This window comes from Oreochromis aureus, linkage group 8, assembly GCF_013358895.1.
Source record: "Oreochromis aureus strain Israel breed Guangdong linkage group 8, ZZ_aureus, whole genome shotgun sequence".
NCBI classification, from domain to species: domain Eukaryota; kingdom Metazoa; phylum Chordata; class Actinopteri; order Cichliformes; family Cichlidae; genus Oreochromis; species Oreochromis aureus.
The window spans coordinates 23,018,707-23,037,179 of NC_052949.1; the positions used below are offsets into that span (position 1 = coordinate 23,018,707).

The window sequence follows — 18,473 nt, forward strand, 5'->3', positions numbered from 1 at the left end:
TTCAGATCATCTGTATTTTTAATCATGTGTTTGTCATGTTCTTCTTAACACTAACTGAACCCTGTAGTTGAATTCTCTACAGGGTTCAAGTCAAGCGACCGGGCTGGCCAATGAAGCACAATAAGATGTTTAACATTCGGTAGCAGCTCTGGCACTGGAGGTAGATGCTAAGTCCTACTGGAAAAGGAGATCTGCGTTTCCATAAAGCATGTCAGCAGATGGAACCATGAAGACGGAACCATGTTGACTTTGGACTTCTTGATACACAGTGGGCCAGCCACCAACAACATCATCACAGACCGTGGAAACTTCCCACTGGATTCTGTGCCTCTCCCACTCTTCCTCCAAAAAACTATAAAGCCCAGGGAGCAGGATCGGACCAGCAAAGACTTTGGAAAACATTAAGTGAAGGATAGTTTTTGAACTTTTAGCTGTATTTTCACAAGTTTGAAAGCTTTTCCTATTGGTAAAGACCTCACCACCACCCAAAATAAATAAATTACCATTAATACTACACCAAATTATTAAATTAAATCATGTAATTTTTTTTTTCATTTATTTATTTATTTTTCTGTGAGTCCACAGTAAAAAAAAATTCACAGAAGCAACATTTCTGTGAATTAATTATTTTTTTGAATTTTATTTTTATTTTTTTACAATTATAGGACAGCCTGGACAATAAACTACCCAAACTCTTTCTGTAATTTTACACATTTATCCTGTAATGTCACTGCACCTAAGATCAAAGTGAGTTGTATGTGACTCGTGTGCTCTACGGCCTTAATTTCAAAATGAAGTGCAAAAAATTAGTGTGTGACTGTTCCCGCTATTCCTGAAGACGTCTGCTTGTGGTGCCTCCTAATGCACTAACACCAGCTACAGTCCACTGATTGCAAAGCTCTTCTAACGCACGATCATCTGAAGACTGTGGTCATCCTTTTTGCTTGTCCACGTTTTCCTACAGACAGTCTATGCAGCAATGACCTTCTGTGGCTTATCTGTCAATGATCGTCATCTGGACAGCTGTCAAGTCAGCAGTCTTCCTCATGATTGGGGAAGATCGCTGAGCTACTGAACAGTGGTTGCATGTGCTGAACTAGACACAGTATTGATACTGGCTGACTCATCAAACTCAAAATATTCAAATAAGTGCAGATATTGGATTTCTGATTTTTGTGAGTCAAAAAAACGCAATAATATAAATTATAACAGAGAAAAGACTTATGTCACCTTACATGTAATGCATATATAATGAATGAAAGCTTACCTTTTTGAACTAAATGAGGGGACATAAACATTTTTACAATATTCTAATTTTCTGAGATGCACTAATAATGTTGTTCAAAAGAATGATAACTGCATCTCACAGCTGTATCCCTACGTCCTCTCCAACATGAAGAACATGAAGGTTTACAGTTAAACATTAAACCTTTGCTGTACAAGCCCAGACCTGCATAAAAGCAAAGTTTGGTTGGGCCCCCTATTTACACGTTAGACACCTGAGTTGTTCCACCAAACACTAAAATGACCCTCTCACCAAGATCAAGATCATAATTCTGTGATCAGATATGTCACAATAAAAGCACAGATTCAAGAAATGCCAAGCTAATGTTCGTTTGTTTCTCTACACCTCAGGTACTAACCATTTGAAAGCTGGCTTTCAAAGGCTTACTTTAAGTGCATACTTAAAAATGAGCAGCTTCCATACATGTAATAACGACATTATATCATAAATATTATAATAAACGAATGACTGTTTATACTACGGTGCTGCTGCTTTAAGTGAAGCAGAGGAGGAAAGTACTATCACCGTCTTTGGCATCCGTATACACGCTGCACAATAAGGATGATGGGGAAGCTGGTGGCGCGCGCCGGAAACGCGCTTTGGGCCAGAGCGGGCGCGCGCGAAGCGGTGTGCAGATGTGTCGCAGATTTTGTAAAGTCACTGGACGCATGGAAAGAGCCAGCAAAAGGAAGTCGCTCTGGATAAATGGGCCTTTAAACTGTCAGGGAAACGAGGCAGCCGAAGGAGACACGCGTGGAAGAAGACGTATCCGAGGGAGGGCTGTCATACGCAGTTAACGTTAGCTTAGTTTGTCGGGGAGAGGGACGTTACTTTGACAGTTAAAAGCCAGCGGACGGCGGCGTGCGAAGAGATGGAGCTGTCAGCGATCGGAGAGCAAGTGTTTGCCGTGGAATCAATCGTCAAGAAAAGAGTTAGAAAGGTAAGCGTGTAAAAAACAAAATGCGGCCAAATTATCAGCCTCTCTAGCTCTCAGCACTTTAAGGAGACACGCTTTTTTTCTTTTTCTTTTGGTGAACCAGAATGCTACTTTAAAGATGCTAATGAAAGCTTTGGAGATTAAACGAGGAGAGCAGCGTTTCTAAGCTGGTTATCTAATTGCGGAGTGTATTGAGGGAGCAGGTGAGCGGAGGATGTCCCTTTGATTTGACACGGAGACTGTTGTTCCTGTACTACAGCTTAAAGTGTCAGGTGTTTGGCTTATATGGGTTGAAGGAGGACGGGCTATCAACCCCAAAATACTCTGCTTTTGGGCCCATTTGCTCGCTAATTGTGTTTGGGTCTAAGTTACCGTGTTGTATTGACATGTGCAGGTGCGACGCTAGCCTTTGTTTACTCGCAGGGCACAGGGAGGGCCCCTGAAACTAGTGGTTTCCACCAGTGTCAACAACTAATATACAGAATATAAATACAATGCTTAAGATCCACTTACATACTTGTTTCCCAAGTCATACGCAACCCATAATATTAAGTACAAAGAGTTTTATTAAATGGTGAGTAGAGTAATGTGAACTTTCATATGTAGTTTTGTAATGGGCCTTAATATGAATTTATACTGGTATTCTGTATAAATGGTGTGACGCTGAGCTTAAATACAGGCTTTACAGAGTAAAACTACTTTTTTGTTTTGAGATTTGGGGATGCCAGAGTTCACAGAGAATCTAAAAGGGAATTGCTCTTTACATTTTAGCAACAAAATACATTTTCAATACAGTGCGTATGTAATATTTACATGCATAATATTTATTAGAGACGGGAGAAACAACCTTCATCCATGTTATAACTGTTAATGTTGCATAGTTTGTCCAACAGAGTCTCTGCAACATAATAACAACAACCAGCAACCAGTGGATCTGAGCACATCAGGCGGGCAGCACATGTATATAACTTGTTGTGACAGTAAAACAAGATTATTTTTAAACTGTATTCATAAATAAATACTAATATTAACTACTACCATTAAAGTAATTTCTTGTCTAGTATATTGTAGCAGTATTAGTATAGTAGTCGTATGTTGATATATTGGCCAATATATCAGATTTTTAAAACATCAAATATCAGTATCAGTCTTTAAAATTCTATATTGGCTCTGTTATTTATGTGATCTTCTTAGAAGGTTTAGAAAGGATAGGTAATAAATGTATTTATTACAGTCAAACATATGAGGTGCTTTTAATTATACAGTCTTTTTTTTGTGTAACTAGTGATTAAAATGAAGTCGGGGAAAAGCGGTGATTTCACCGACTGAGAATACCGTTGAGAGCCTGGAAGTTATTATTGGATGATGTCACAGAGGATGACTAATCTGAGTAGATTTGCTAGTATGTGGAAAACATACAATACATTTTGAATTGTGTTAATTATAGATATCTTCTGATGAAATTATGGCAACATCCTCCTGCACATTTAACGAGAATGCGATGAGGAAAGGCCTGAAATAGATAAGAAATAACAGATAATCATTAAATAAACTAATTTAAAGTTTGATTTGTTCCATTTCAGATTTGTAGTCATATTACTGTGTTTTCATATGATATACTTGTATAATGTGTTACATTTAGGATTTCTAATGTTGTTTATATAGTTTCACACATAAAAGCTTAAAAGAGACAAACTTACTATGTACCACAAAGAAAGCAACCACCTCTGGTTGTAGCAAACTGCAATTTCAATGAAATCCAAGTCACTGATGGAAAAGTTACAACCTTTATGAGTTTGACATTTTGACCTGAACAACCTGATACCATCAAATCTAACCGACTGGCCCCGCGATATCACATCCAGGCAGTTAAATCAGTTTAAATGTGAAAATGCTGCACAGAATAGCGATGCACTCCCTTAAGTTGCATCAAAATGAGACATTGTGCATCTGAGAGATGAGGTAATTGTTGATGGGCTGATTTCATTGTGCTTGGCAGTGGTTCCCAACCTGGAGGTGAAGGCGCTCACAGTAGGTCACAAGATCCACTGTGAGTGGAGGAAAAAGAGAAGAGAGGAGCAGAAAAAAGACACATTAGTTTCCAATAGGTATCACTTTTTTCAGACATGACTGTGCCTTTTTTTTTTTTTGCTTGTAATTTGTTTCTTCAATAACTTAAACAGTTCATAACGGGGGAAAAAAACAAAAACTACTCTATATCTGACGCTGCTCTGAAACTTTGTCTCCACAGGGGAATGTGGAGTATCTGCTGAAGTGGAAAGGATGGCCTCCAAAGTGAGTAGATTAGAAGAATAAGATGGATAACATGAAATGGAACTGCATGTGACTCAGAGAGTGGTATGCAAAAGTCTTGAGCCACCCCTCATTTTTTAAATATTGTACTTAACAGGACCCAGTTTTCCCTGTAACTTTTTGAAAGTGGTTTTGAACAGTAGTCCTTTGGCTTTCTGAAGGTAAAACGCAACTAGCATCCAAAGAAGAGCTTTGGAGTATTCTTCAAGAAGCCCGGAGAGCTATTCCTAAAGTTTAAAACATTACAAGAAAGCATGCCTAAAAGACTTCAGACTATATGAAGAATAAAGTTGGTCATATTATATATGGACTTTCTGGCTTGTTAAAAGTGTGCAAACTCAGATTTTGCCTACAGACTGAATTTCTGTGCATGGTTGCACATGTTACAATAAATTCCAGCACCTGTTTCTCATTTTCCTAGCAAAATATGAAGAAATGCCAGTTGGGCCAAGACTTACTCTCCACATAAACAGACTGTTCAAAATTGCAATCATTCATCAATCATATTTATCTTTTTAAAAGTATATAAACAATGCATCAGATGTTGTGAAATTAGAAATGTAATCATTTGTTGACAAACATGCCCATTTTCAATTGGATGCAAGCTGCATCTTTCAGAAAATTTGAAACAGGGACAACAAAAACGGGATGATCTCATAACAAATCAGTTAATGTACAGTAGCAGTATGATTGGATAATAGGACATCCTATAGGCGAGGTCTGTGCTTTGGCAGTTTGACATCGTAAGAATGTTTGTCAGAGCAAAATCGCAGAGAATTAGGGGATTTCATCACATATGATGTGGCGTGGTGATTAGCACTGTTGCCTCACAGCAAGAAGGTCCTGAGTTCCATTCCACCAGGCTACCATCTGGCTCGGGCCTTTCTGTGTGGAGTTTGCATGTTCTCCCTGGGTACTCTGCCTTCCTAAGAATGCAGTTAGTGGGGTTAGGTTAATTAATGATTCTAAAGTGCCCATAGGTGTGAATTTGAGTGGGAATGATTGTCTCTCTCTATGTGTTAGCCCTGTGACGGACTGGTGACCTGTCCAGGGTGTACCCTCCCTCTTGCTCTATGGTAGCTGGGACAGGCTCCACCCCCTACGACCCTGACAAGGATAAGCAGAAGAGAATGGATGGATGGTATTCAGAGAAAAGCTATGCAGGGGAGAACCAGTATTGAATGACCATAGTTATCAGGCTCTTAGATAGCTCTGGATTAAAGTTTGACACAGTCTTATTGTGGAAATCTTCAAACTGTCACTTTCTCTAGACGTAAACTCACTTTGGATGGACTGAGGCAAAGTGAAAATTTGTTTTACGGTCTGATAAGTCAGAATTTAAAATTCTTTCTTGAAATTATGGATGCTGTGTCCTCCAGGCTAAAGGGTAGAGGAACTGTTTGGTTTGTTATGAGCACAACAAGATGTACACTGGCACAGTTAATCTGCACTTCTGCTAAGGCACCATTAATGCTGAACCATACTATAGATTTTGGAGCAATCTATGTATACTACCATCCAGACCATTACTTCTTTAGGGAAGGGTTGTTTTATTGTAGAAGAGAGTAGCAAACTGCTTTGACATCTATTACAGCAGAATCAGTTTCTAATAAAGAGCCATCATTATTAAAGAGCCATAGAGACATATTAAAAAGCAAGAGGAAGCAAGAGGAAGGAGTTATATATCAAGCAACAGTGGGTAAATATTTTCCTTTCACGACTACAGCAGCTGCTTTTCTCAGTCCCTAAACAGTTAGTGTTGTTTAAAGAACACAGTGGTGCTCATCCTTATGATCCAGCTTTTATTGTAATATGTTACTGACACCGTGCATGATATTTAAAATGAGAATTGGTTTTTATAATAATAAAAACCTCTCGATCAATTAAACATTCAATATGTCGTCATTGTTTTATTTCAGCTTAAATACAGGTTTTAAATGGGATTTTTTGTGTCTTGACTTTGCGGGAATGGGGTTGTGTATACGCTGACCCACTACAACATTAAAACCACCTGCCTGATACTGTGTAGGTCCCCTTAGTGCTGCCACCCATTGGGGCATGGATACAGGATCTCTGGGAGTGTCCTTCTTTGGGCCCTGTGTGTTGCGGGGTAGGTCGTCCTGTTCAATTGTATTGAGATCTTGGGAGCATGGAGGTCGGGTCAACGCATTGGGATCTTTGTCGTGTTCCTCAAGTCATTCCTGAGCAGTTTTTGCAGTGTGCATGGGCACATTATTCTCCCGGGGTAAGCCGCTATCATCAGCCGCTTCTGGCCTGGAGCAATGTTTACGTGGGTGGTACATGTCAGGTAACATCCACATGAATGTTAAAATCTAAGGGTTCCCAGAAGAACTTTTTATTGTATGCAGACAATCAGTGTTTTTCACTTCAGCTGTCAGTGGTTTTAATGTTTTAAATACCAACATACTAACAAATCTAGTAATGCAGTTTTGACAAGTTACACCAGGGCAAGAATTTATTTTAACTAGAGTTCAGAAGTTTGTTTTTCTGATTTAGAAATACAATAAAGACACTATGTCAGCACTTCTTTGGCCTTGTTTTTAAATGAATCAACAGACTGATTTTAATTACCTAAATGATTATAATAATAAATTATTTATGGAGGTCACTGAAAAATGAAGAAAGCTTTTATATACTTTTTGTATCATCCTACAGGTACAGCACTTGGGAACCTGAGGAACACATTCTGGACCGGCGCTTGGTTCAAGCCTACGAAGAGAAGTAAGGCTGCCTTCAGCCACCATTTGTCATTCATTTTTTCACCTTTGTATTTTACTCCTTTATTTAACACAAACTGACATGCAGAGTCTGAATTTTGTTTATAAATGTGTGCATGTATATATACAGTGGCTTGCAAAAGTATTCTTTCCCACATTTTGTCACATTACAGCCACAAACATGAATCAGTTTTATTGGAATTCCAGGTGAAAGACCAATACAAAGTGGTGTACACGTGAGAAGTGGAACGAAAATCATACATGATTCCAAACATTTTTTACAAATAAATAACTGAAAAGTGGGGTGTGCGTAATTATTCAGCCCCCTGAGTCAATACTTTGTAGAACCACCTTTTGCTGCAATTACAGCTGCCAGTCTTTTGGGGTATGTCTCTACCAGCTTTGGTAGAGACACTTTTGCAAGCCACTGTATATATATATATATATATATATATATATATATATACATATACATATATATATATATATATATATATATACAGTGGCTTACTATATTGCCAAAAGTATTTCTTCATCTGCCTTCACACACATATAAACTTGACTCACATCCCATTCTTAATCCATAGGGTTTAATATGATGTTGGCCCACCCTCTGAAGCTGTTGAAGCTTCTGGGATGGCTTTCCACAAGGTTTAGGAGCGTGTTTATAGGAATTTTTGATAATTCTTCCAGAAGGGCATTTGTGAGAACAGACAATGATGCTGGATGAGAAGGCCTGGAAGTTGACACTTGGCACAATGCACTAAGTACCGATCTCCAGGCAGTCACCAAACCCAGACTTGTCCATTGGTTTACTGGACAGAGAAGAGGGATTTAGAGATGCAAAGAGTCTGGACTGCTCTAGAGTCCAGTGGCAGCGTGCTTTACACCTCCTTGTTCAACGCTTTGCATTGGGCTTGGTGATGTAAGGTTTGGATGCAGCTGCTTGACCCTGGAAAACCATTCCATGAAGCTCTCTACACACTGTTCTTGACCTAATCTAAAAGCCACATGAAGTTTAGAGGTCTGTAGCGACTGACTCTGCAGAAAGTAGGTGATCTCTGCGCAGTATGTGCCTCAGCATCTGCTGACCGCACTGCTACCGCACTGCTGATTTTTCTTGGCTGAGTTGTCATCGTTTCCTCCAGTCGCTTCCACTTTGTTATAATAACACTAACAGTTGACTGTGGAACATTTAATAGCAAGAAAATTCCACGACTGGACTCGTTGCACAGGTTTCATCCTATCACGGTACGATCCTGTAATTCACTGAGCCCCTGAGAGCGACCCATTCTTTCAGTGTTCGTAAAGGCAGTCTGCTTGATTTTATACACATGTAGAATTCAATTATTTGGATTTACTAATCATCATAAATCATCAAAAACCACATATAAAAACATAGACAGAAATTTGCATTTAACTATGACATTTGAAATAAGACATAAGATTTCTTCTTATTTGTTTGTATAACCTCTAGATTGGTACCTGGTTCTGTAATCATATACATGTTGGTGATTTCTGAAATGAGAATTGCTAAACAACACACTCACACACACATATATAATTTTTTATATAATTTTTGGACGAATATTGAAGTAAAGCATGTAGGTAGTCTCCTTGGGCAACACTGGAAGACTATTTTTAGAAGCCTTCTTGAAAGCCCCTCTCTGACCATTTACATTTGTGCGTCTGCAGTGATTCCAAAATGTCACAATCGCAACCTTTCAGCTTGAATTAATTAGGGAGGGGCCAAAGTTGTTGGGTGGTGAGCAACAGTTGTGTTGTTGTTAATGCACAGTGTCTCTATGTATGATGGCACACATGGCGTAGTTTGAGTGGTTGTTGTCTAATGTAGTACCTCAAAGCTTCCCAACATTACAGTACAGCTCTTTTCAGACTTTCTGACCCCAAGTCATAGCGCACAATTTGGCTTGGACACTTTTCCTTTCCAGACAGTTATTGTTTGAACATTTCTCTGCCAGCCTGACAAAGGTCTGCTTGGTTTTTCCAGAGAACAGAGAGAACGAGCTCTGGGTCCCAGAAGGAAAGGATCCAAATCCAAAAGAATCCTTCTGCAGGTAAAGTTTGGAATTTGATTAAAAAATATGTATATGTATAAAATTCAAACTCTGTTTCTCTCATTGGGGCCTGACAATGATGTTACTCTTTTTTCTTTGTCTGTTTGATCTTGATTTAGAATACTGTCTACACCATGGATCTCCGCAGCGCTCACAAGATTCCCGAAAAACCTGAACCGCGCCTGCGTCTGTCTCTGACACGCTCTCTGCTCCCCGAGGATGACCATCAGTCGTACAGACAGGAATCACGAGCACAACACAGACTGAGGAGGAAGGAGTTCAGATGCTTTAACTCAAACCCTCCAAGTCCAAGACAAGAGAACTGGGTAGAGCATGGAGAGGAAGACGAGGAGGAGGAGGATGAGGAAGAGGAAGAAAACAGCATGGAAGATGATGAGGACAGGGAGGAGGAGCAAGAGGAGACTCAGAAGAACACAGCAAAGGAGAGCAATGGCATTTTAAATGGTATGTGTGTCACTTGGTCAGCCAGTGGACTCAGCATCACGCGCCACATTTACTTGACTCTCTTTGTCACTGGGCATCCTACCAAAAATATTAAAAGTCCCTCATTCTGAGCTCATACTGAGCCGATTGAAGAGCGAATCCTGCAAAGGGTGGAATATAGTCTCAGTTTGCTTCTAAATCTAAGGCAGCAGTTTATTCACAGCTGTGTTTGCCTCTTGGATGCTCTCATGAAATGACAGGAGTTCAGGAGCCAGCTAATAAACAAGCAACAGTATTTAATAGATAAAAATAATGACTTGTCTATCTTTGTTATTGCTTTTTTTAGTTAACTGACTACATTAACTACATTAACTTGGTACAAGCATTGACACCAGGTTGTTTTTGTCCCAATCAACCCTCACTGACTGGTCCTTTTCTAAGGTTTTAAGTAGCTTGTTCTGCTGTTTGGAGCGCAAAGACCCAAGTCAGGAGGGGAGACGGGCTTAAGCCCATCAATCAAGTGACTAACACAGAGAGAAGGGCAACCACACACTCACGTCTACACCTCTAGGTGGCTGAGAATCACCTACTATACATGTCTGTTGTTGCAGTTCCTGTTGTTTCTACCTTGCTGTCCTTCTGATCAACGATAAGTCCCATCCACGTGCAGTTGTTTTTCAATATGAGATACCATCCGTCCATTTTCTTCTGCTGATCCATATCAAGGTCACTTCTCCCACCCATCATAGGCTGGAAGATGGGCTACACCACCTTTCAGCACTTCTAGTGTAACTCTAGTCTTTTTTCTTCATCCTCCATCTCTCTGTTCTGTTCTGTAAATGTACTGTAGTGACAGAGCATCTCCCAGCTGTCAGCAGACTATCATGCTGTTCTCTTAATACTAGTGTTATCCAGAAGGGTGTCCAGGCCACAGTGTAAGTCTGTGAATGCACAATTGTTTGTGTTACAAATTTTCACACATCTACTCAGGATATCTCCTGGGCTCCTCCCCACCCAGCTGCTATAACACGTACACAGGGTAGACCCAGAACTCGCTGGAGAGAGACTGTATGTATCTTTAAAACCCCACAGGGAAGTGGAAAACAGTAGGGGAAAAAGACATCTGGAATACCCTGTTTATCCTGCTGCAACCCTGATCCAAGGTTGAATAAGTGGAAGAAACTGGATGGATAAATTGTTTATGTTTGATAAATATTGTTTTGCCCCGATAAAGAGAGATGGTCTGGGATTGATTTGATTGATTTGTCATTTACTTACTATGAGTCATTTCACTAGCTGGGCCCACGTCCTCATTTTGAGTTGGTCAGCATTTTAGTAGGTAAAAGTGAATGCTTTGACATGAACTGAGCTGCGGTTTGGGGAAGGCCTCGAAGGGGACTGGCGATGGCTCCCGGGCCTGGCAGATCCCCATGTACTAAATAGGAGTGAAGAAGCTGAAGAATGGAGAAGAAGGAGGGAGGGAGGGTGGGGCACGTAAACGAGAATGATCAGATTGCAGAACTAGGGGAACCTATATACATGGCAGCCGGAAGGAGCGTGTTTGGAGGCATGATCCTGCTCCTGTTCAGATACATAATCTCCAATAGTTATTATAGTAATTAGTGATCATTAGTTATTATTAATCTCTCTTGTGTCTTTTGTCGTCTCTCCAAAAACTGTCTTCTTTCTCACCTCACCTTTTCCCCTTTCTGTGAAAAGGGAGTTTTTCTTTCCCACTTTCACCAAGTGCTTGGTCACAGGAGATTGTCTGATTGATGGGGTGTTCTGTATTATTGTAAGGTCTGTACCTGACAATATAAAGCACCTTGAGGTGACTCTTGTTGTGATTTGGTGCTATTTGAATTGAATTTAATGGGGATTCCCTCCTCTCCTAATTCAGTAACAGGGAGTGGTCTTGTTGATATTCACTGATCTGCATGATCGTGCAGTAATCCCAACCGTAGTGTGCTCTTCTGTCATCTGGGAAACATAAGCAGCCACGTGCACTCTGTCTGCTTCTGTCAGTTTATAACATGCATCAAAACAGATCAGTCAAGGCAGGCTAACTCAGAACACAAGTGGCAGCCTCGATGCAGTAGTTGTCTTAGTGTAAATGTAGACTTTTCACCTTCTGCCTTTCTCCCTCTGTGTCCCTGCTTCAACCAGGACATGAGAGGACAGACGGCTGGAGCGCCACCGGACCAGACGAGGGCACCACATCAGAAAATATCTGGAGACCCGTCATTTGTCCGGGAGAAGTAACCGTCACAGATATCACCCTGAACTCCCTCACAGTGACTTTCCGAGAGTCAAGAGTAGCCAAAGGCTTCTTCAGAGACTGGGGCCTGAAAGTCTGAATGCTGGAAATTGGGTTGGCAGGTTAGCAGTGGAGGCATGGCGAGAGGGACCTGGAGGCACCGACACAGTGTGTAAAAGGTGCCACAGTAGGTGTTTTCACTCTCTCTCTGCTTGTCTCATTGCCAGCCACTCCCAGCTTTCTGAGTGGTAAATTTACATGCACAGAGTCACCTGAATATAAGCTGATCTCCAGGTAAAGTGTTATTTTCATTGTTCTTGACACTTTTCCTACAATCAGACTGAGTTGCCTTGAATAAGAAGTGTATTACTTTTTAATTTAAGAACAGGATTTAAAACTTGAGTAAATCCTGAAGGGAAGTTATTTTGTGTGGTTCCCGTAGAATGAGAGGCTTACTAACTTAAATTTAGCAAAAAAAGTGATGGCCACAGCAAGGACCTTCTGAGCAAAACTTAAAAAATGGCCACCATACAACTTGCGTAGCATTCTCAAGCATTAAGTGGATCAGCCACAGAAGAAGTCCACGTGGCACTTCATGTGGACAACTGCAAAAATCTTGCTCTGCTCCATTTTTCTAAGTGAATTTTCATTTTTTATGACAACCAAGACAACAGAAAAACATGGAAAGCTACTTCTCCACAGAGAGAGATTAGGTTATTCAAACACAGGTCCAACAGGTGCAACACAAACGTGATGAAACAACACAAACGTGATGAAAAGACAGTACTGAATATCTGTGAAGGCATTGAATACTGGCAAAATCATTTTGGTATCTGTTCTTTCCTTTGCCACTGGAACAAAGACTGGGCCACATTAAGTATTTCAACTAATCATGACCAAGGTACAGTCAGAAACACTGACAGATCAAATGTGAAGAATGTCCAGACCTCTGGAATCAAGCAGCTGGAAATGTGTGGAGGTAAAATGGCCCAGAGTTTACTTGTATTGTTGGCATTGCTTAATGCATAGATGTCCAAAGTAAAGCTCTCCTCTAGAGATGTCTTTCAAAGAAACACAACTACAGTCGCACAGTAGTGGATAGGGGTTTTCTTTGTTACCCCAAGGTGTAACAAAGATGCAAAACACATTTCTGCCACGACAAACCATTTGAAAAGTCAGCCGCCTGCCTGCTTCATTAGTTTACCAGGTTTGGTTGTTAAGTGCACACTGCATAAAGTAAGCAGAGCGGCCAGATCGCACCAATCCATCCGAGCTGTCAGTGGTGGGTCATTTAAACTGAGATTGGTTAAGGCTACCTGACAGTACTGACAGGCACTGTGAAACAGCCACCCTGAAACAAAAAACTTAGTTGCTTTGGGAATTAAGTATTTCTTCTCCTTGATGTCCCAAATATCCAAATTATTGACCCATGTGGATTTAAAATCCCTGTAACTGTTTGAAATTGTATAAATGTTCATCCCGGAGGCATTTATACAATGATGGAAAACAAGTGGCGCTCTGGCAGGCAATTCAATGGTTTTAGTGATGGAAACGCAGAGCTCCATACTTTACGTGGATCCATAGTTATGACTGAACACTGTGAATCGAGTGGATCTTACCTTTCATGCAGAGTCTTTATTTTTGAACCTTGTAAAGTAGAAAGGAACTCCAGCGATGAAGTATATGTAGTAGTTTCACAGTTTAAAGTAGCACAAAACTGGAAAGTTAAACAGCCAATTTCTTTGATATTGCATTTTTAATTAGCACCTGAGCAAATTTCTTGGCTAAATGTTTGACCTTACATTAGATCTTCTCTTTCCTCTAAGCCCATTTGCCCCATGACGAGCAAAATCCACTGACAACTCCCCACCAGCGTGATCTGAGTTTGCCATCTGTGTTTGTGTAATAGTTATGGGCTTTTTTTTGTTTTTTTGCTTTAGACATGTTAGCTTTAGAGGTGGTTCAAATTTGTCTGGCCTCTACCCTTTGACCTGTTCAACCTGGGTATCCCAACCAGGAGCCTCTGCTCCCACTGGCACAGCTCTCCTGGTCATTGAAGCACACAGGCTACATTAGTAAACATGTGAGGAAGAGAAGGGAGGAGTTCTCTGTGCATGTAAACGGAGCCACACTAAGCCAGCCTGACTGGACTCAAACATTTTGTACATACTCAGTGAGGTGGGCTTAGGTGTCAGACCCATACTAACACACAGTGCTGTACCTGTAACCTGTAAACTCATAGACTGTTACTACTGTACAACACGTGGCTTTAGTCTTGTATGCGTTTCAAAATCCTCCGAGAGAAGATTTGATCCGCCTGCATGCCTTTCTCCTCCAGTACAGTTACTATAGCGATATAAAGACGGTGTAGTCTTCTCTGTTCAACTAGCTCTTCATCTCCGCACATATAGCCCACCATACAAGTGACAAATTTGTACCAAAATGAGAAACTAAATGAGACTTGATGAGAGAATGTATTAAGGAATTGCACTGTATTAGCATCATAGAGGTTTGTGTGTCCACCGGGAGGCTCTCTTTGCAAAGACTGATGGGTAGAGTTTCAAAGGTGAAGTTTTAAAGCTGCTACCAGCTGATGTTTCGCGCCAATATTCAGTCCCTTTTTATCATATCATTTCCACTGTCCTTATCCATTAATGTGATTCTTTTAAAACTGGAAAAGCCTCATTAAGTCAATTACCAAACAAGACTCTCCACTAAAAGCTGGGCTGATGCATTTAGTTTTGTTAACCGTGTAGCGTTCCAGCACAACTTTCAGAAAGTGTGCTTTTCGGCTAATAAAACAGATAATATTAGTAACCCATCATCTAACAGCCGGCTAAGGCTCTTAGCCAGTGATAATGTCATTTAGTAATGCAGGAAAACCTTTCAGTTTAAAACAAATGGTCTCTGAAAACAAAGAGGGACTAATGTGGACATTAACATGTAAAACAGGACGAGAGTCTTATACTTTAAAATTTGAAACGGTGTAACTACATGTAGAGTCTCTTATGTTGGAAGCTGTAACAGGCTTTATAAAACACTTTTCCAAACTGTATAAAGCCCCAGTCACACCAGCCTAAAGACCAATGGGAACCCAAAGTATGTGAAGAGTATGTAGAAGAATGCACTTTTTTCCAGAGGGACCGGTGGTGTCTGAGGGGCCACCAACTGATCTCTAGCAACCTATAATTGGTTATCTCATAACATAAGTATCTATAACATGATATATTGACAGCATTTATGAGTAAAAGGTCATTTTGGACCAGGCTAACCTATAGCTAGGGTGACCAGATCCCAAGAAACTGAATGTGAGGGACACGTCAGCGATGCTGAGAGGTAGTCTGAAACCTTCATATCCAACCACAAAATAAAAATACAATAAATTGTTCATGTTCCAACTCTCCCAGTAAGTAAATACAATACTGAAAAAAGGAAGCTCAAGTTTGTTCTTATGCTATGATACGAAGGGCTTTATATATTCCTGTATTCTTCTTTTTTATTTCTCTCTTATTCCAGTAGTTTCTTTTTGTATCATTGCATAGATTGGACAAGGAATCAAAATGCTGCACGCTCCCACATAAGGAGGGGCTTCTGGTCACCCGAGTAGGTTTGGCTTATTATTTTACATTAGTTTCATCACCGGGATTTGCTTAGAGATTCCTTCTTTCGTCTGCATCTCCATGAACATTTCTTCTAATGTTGACTGAAAAAGTTGAGTTTTTGCAGTTCATACATGACTTTAAACTGAACTTTAAAACACCACCTCGCTTCAGTTCTGCTAAAAAGGTTTCAGAACACCGAGAGATGAAAATCACAGAAATCCAAATCATTTAGATGATATTAAAAACGATTAAAGTTATCAACGTTCAAAATGACCAATTCCATGACAGCTGAGCGGCCAGCGGCTCAAATAAATGGAAACCTTGACAAATGATTGCGATGTGTTAATCAAAAGTGGAAGGTTTGAGTTATCAGGGAGCGACACTGAATGATCAGTATTACAAATTCAAAACAAACTAAGAAGTAAAGCCTAACTCTGGACCCAGCAGATCAGTCTGACTCCACAAGCTTCCACTGGGGACACAGGAGCAGGTGTGATGTGTCACGTCTATGGAATCTCCCACAGAGGCGTCCCATTGGTCCACATGTTGTTTATATCACACTGAGGATTGATGGGTCAGCCTCTCATGATCTTCAAACTGTCTCTGTGTGACAACGAGCTGCAGGGAATGGAAGTGCCTGATGTTGCCTTTTTTTTTTTTCTTTTACTTCTGTCTGTGGAGCTTTCAGGGCTAATATTTCCCTTTTACACACACATTAACACACCTCTCCTGTCCCAGTTTTTTGTTTGGTTGTTTTTTTTGTTTTTGTTTCTGTATGTCTGGATTTCACCATCCTTCAATGATGTTATTAAGACTTGAAAAACGAGGCGACGCGGGGAGGAAGCCGGAGAGGAAATGTGTATTTTTTAGTGGTTATTTTTCTACATTGACCTGAATGTATATTTATTCTTTGAGGGTGTATTTGTCACTTGATGACCAACAAGGATAGTTTTTTATACAGTTTGTGATAACCACTGAGCTCATGCCATACTCCAGTGTTGCTGACATGACGTAAAAAGCACCTCGGATTTGACGTTGCCTGACGTGGTTGCTCGTGCTGCTTTCGTCCACCACTGAGCGAAGAACCTTGCACTTTATTGTGATGTAACCCTACACATTACATGCTCCGGTCTATGAAGTGTCATCGTGTATAGACTATTTCTATGGTACTACTAAAATAAATGTTGCTCATGTTTAATATCATTTGAAGTCAGCCTCTTGATTATGTACAGTGACTCGAGTGACTTTTTCCAGGTGCAGTTTTGTGTCTAAAGGTTATAACAGATCTACAGTGGGTCGACATGTGGTGTCACTTTAAGTGAACTGAAGAACTGAATATGAGGCAAAGCTCTGTCAGAGAGCCTCCATGGCTTGCATGTAAAAGGCACAAATAGATCTTAAAGCATTTCTCAACTTAAGCCTCTTCTTAAGGGACTGTACACAAGTTACAAGACCTACAGGGAAGAGAAATTTCATTTACTTAAAGGTACAGTCAGTTGTTTTTAGAGTTTGAGTAAAAATAAATATAGATTCATTAGTGCTTAATTCCATCTTCCAACAAGTTGAGACATTCTCATAAACTTAGACTTAGTACATTAAAAATAAATAGGAGCAGCTGCCGGTTTATGGAAGCCGCCATGTTGAACACAGTGGCTGAGATGGACATCGCTGCTCTGTCTAATTGCTTTTTTTGTTTGTGGCTAGAGACCGAGCACATATTTATTAAGCAATTAATGTAAGACAAGAAAACTCATAAGCATTTATGTGCCATAGAGGCAAATTTTAATGTGTCTGCAACTTCAGACTCAAGATATGAAGTTTTATATTTTATCATCTGAGAGTGGCTCCCCTTCAGCTAACAAGTGAAAAGACTAAAGAAAGACATATATTGTATTGGACTCCTTTCACAAAGTTTTACAGCCTGTTCCAGAGTAAATATACACAGCAGACTGACAGCCTAGACCAGGGGTGGGGAATTCCAGGCCCCGAGGGCCGGTGTCCCTGCAGGTTTTAGATCTCACCTTGGGTCAACACACCTGAATCACATGATTAGTTCGTTACCAGGCCTCTGGAGAACATCAGGACATGCTGAGGAGATAATTTAGCCATTTAAATCAGCTGTGTTGGTTCAAGGACACATGTAAAACCTGCAGGGACACCGGCCCTCGGTGCCCACCCCTGGCCTAGACTCATGCAGGTGCAGCTGGGATTACTTACTTGAATTGGGAGAACAGAATTCACTTGACTGCAATCTGCTGCTATCTAGTGGTGAAATTTTACTCAGTGTACCATTAAATATATATTTATATGTCCTATTCTTTTCTTAGAAAAACCTAAATCGTTGTACTTAATTTACAGTTATATTACATAGATTTAAATGGTTATACTTTTCTACTGCAGACATGGCCTGTAATATCTCTGATGCCATGTTTAGAAATAACGTTGGGGTTCAAAAAATATTAATGCAGAGGTTTTTTAAAAAGCAGATTTCAAGTTTAAACTTTCTTTCTTTGACTTGATAGTTTTCACATATTTTGACCATTGACTGTATATAAATGATGGATGCAGCCATCAGTCCATTGTTGGTTTGTGGAGAATCATGATGAAAGCTCAGGTTTAGCATTTTTTCCATCTCTATATTTGTTTTTTTGTTTTTTTTTCTTAGGTATGCATGTCCATATTTGATTGAGAGGGTAGGGCTGGAGATTTATCAGCTAATCTTAGCACAGTTTAGACAGCTTAATTAGCAAATTGCATCTTTAATTTACTCCATTTTATTTGAACTTACTGTGGTGCAAATTTAGGCTAGTAAAAACAAA

At 40.1% G+C, this 18,473-nt stretch overlaps 1 protein-coding gene across 1 annotated transcript; it reads left to right on the plus strand.

Annotated features, from left to right (window-relative positions):
- The first annotated feature begins 1,883 nt into the window (after nt 1-1,883).
- cbx7b (chromobox homolog 7b) lies at nt 1,884-16,857 on the plus strand. The gene is made up of 6 exons (XM_039616844.1): nt 1,884-2,225; nt 4,474-4,517; nt 7,212-7,277; nt 9,285-9,351; nt 9,471-9,816; nt 11,962-16,857. The coding sequence occupies exons 1-6, from the start codon at nt 2,157-2,159 to the stop codon at nt 12,150-12,152; spliced, it is 783 nt and encodes a 260-aa protein (XP_039472778.1). The 5' UTR covers nt 1,884-2,156; the 3' UTR covers nt 12,153-16,857.
- The last annotated feature ends 1,616 nt before the right edge of the window (nt 16,858-18,473 follow it).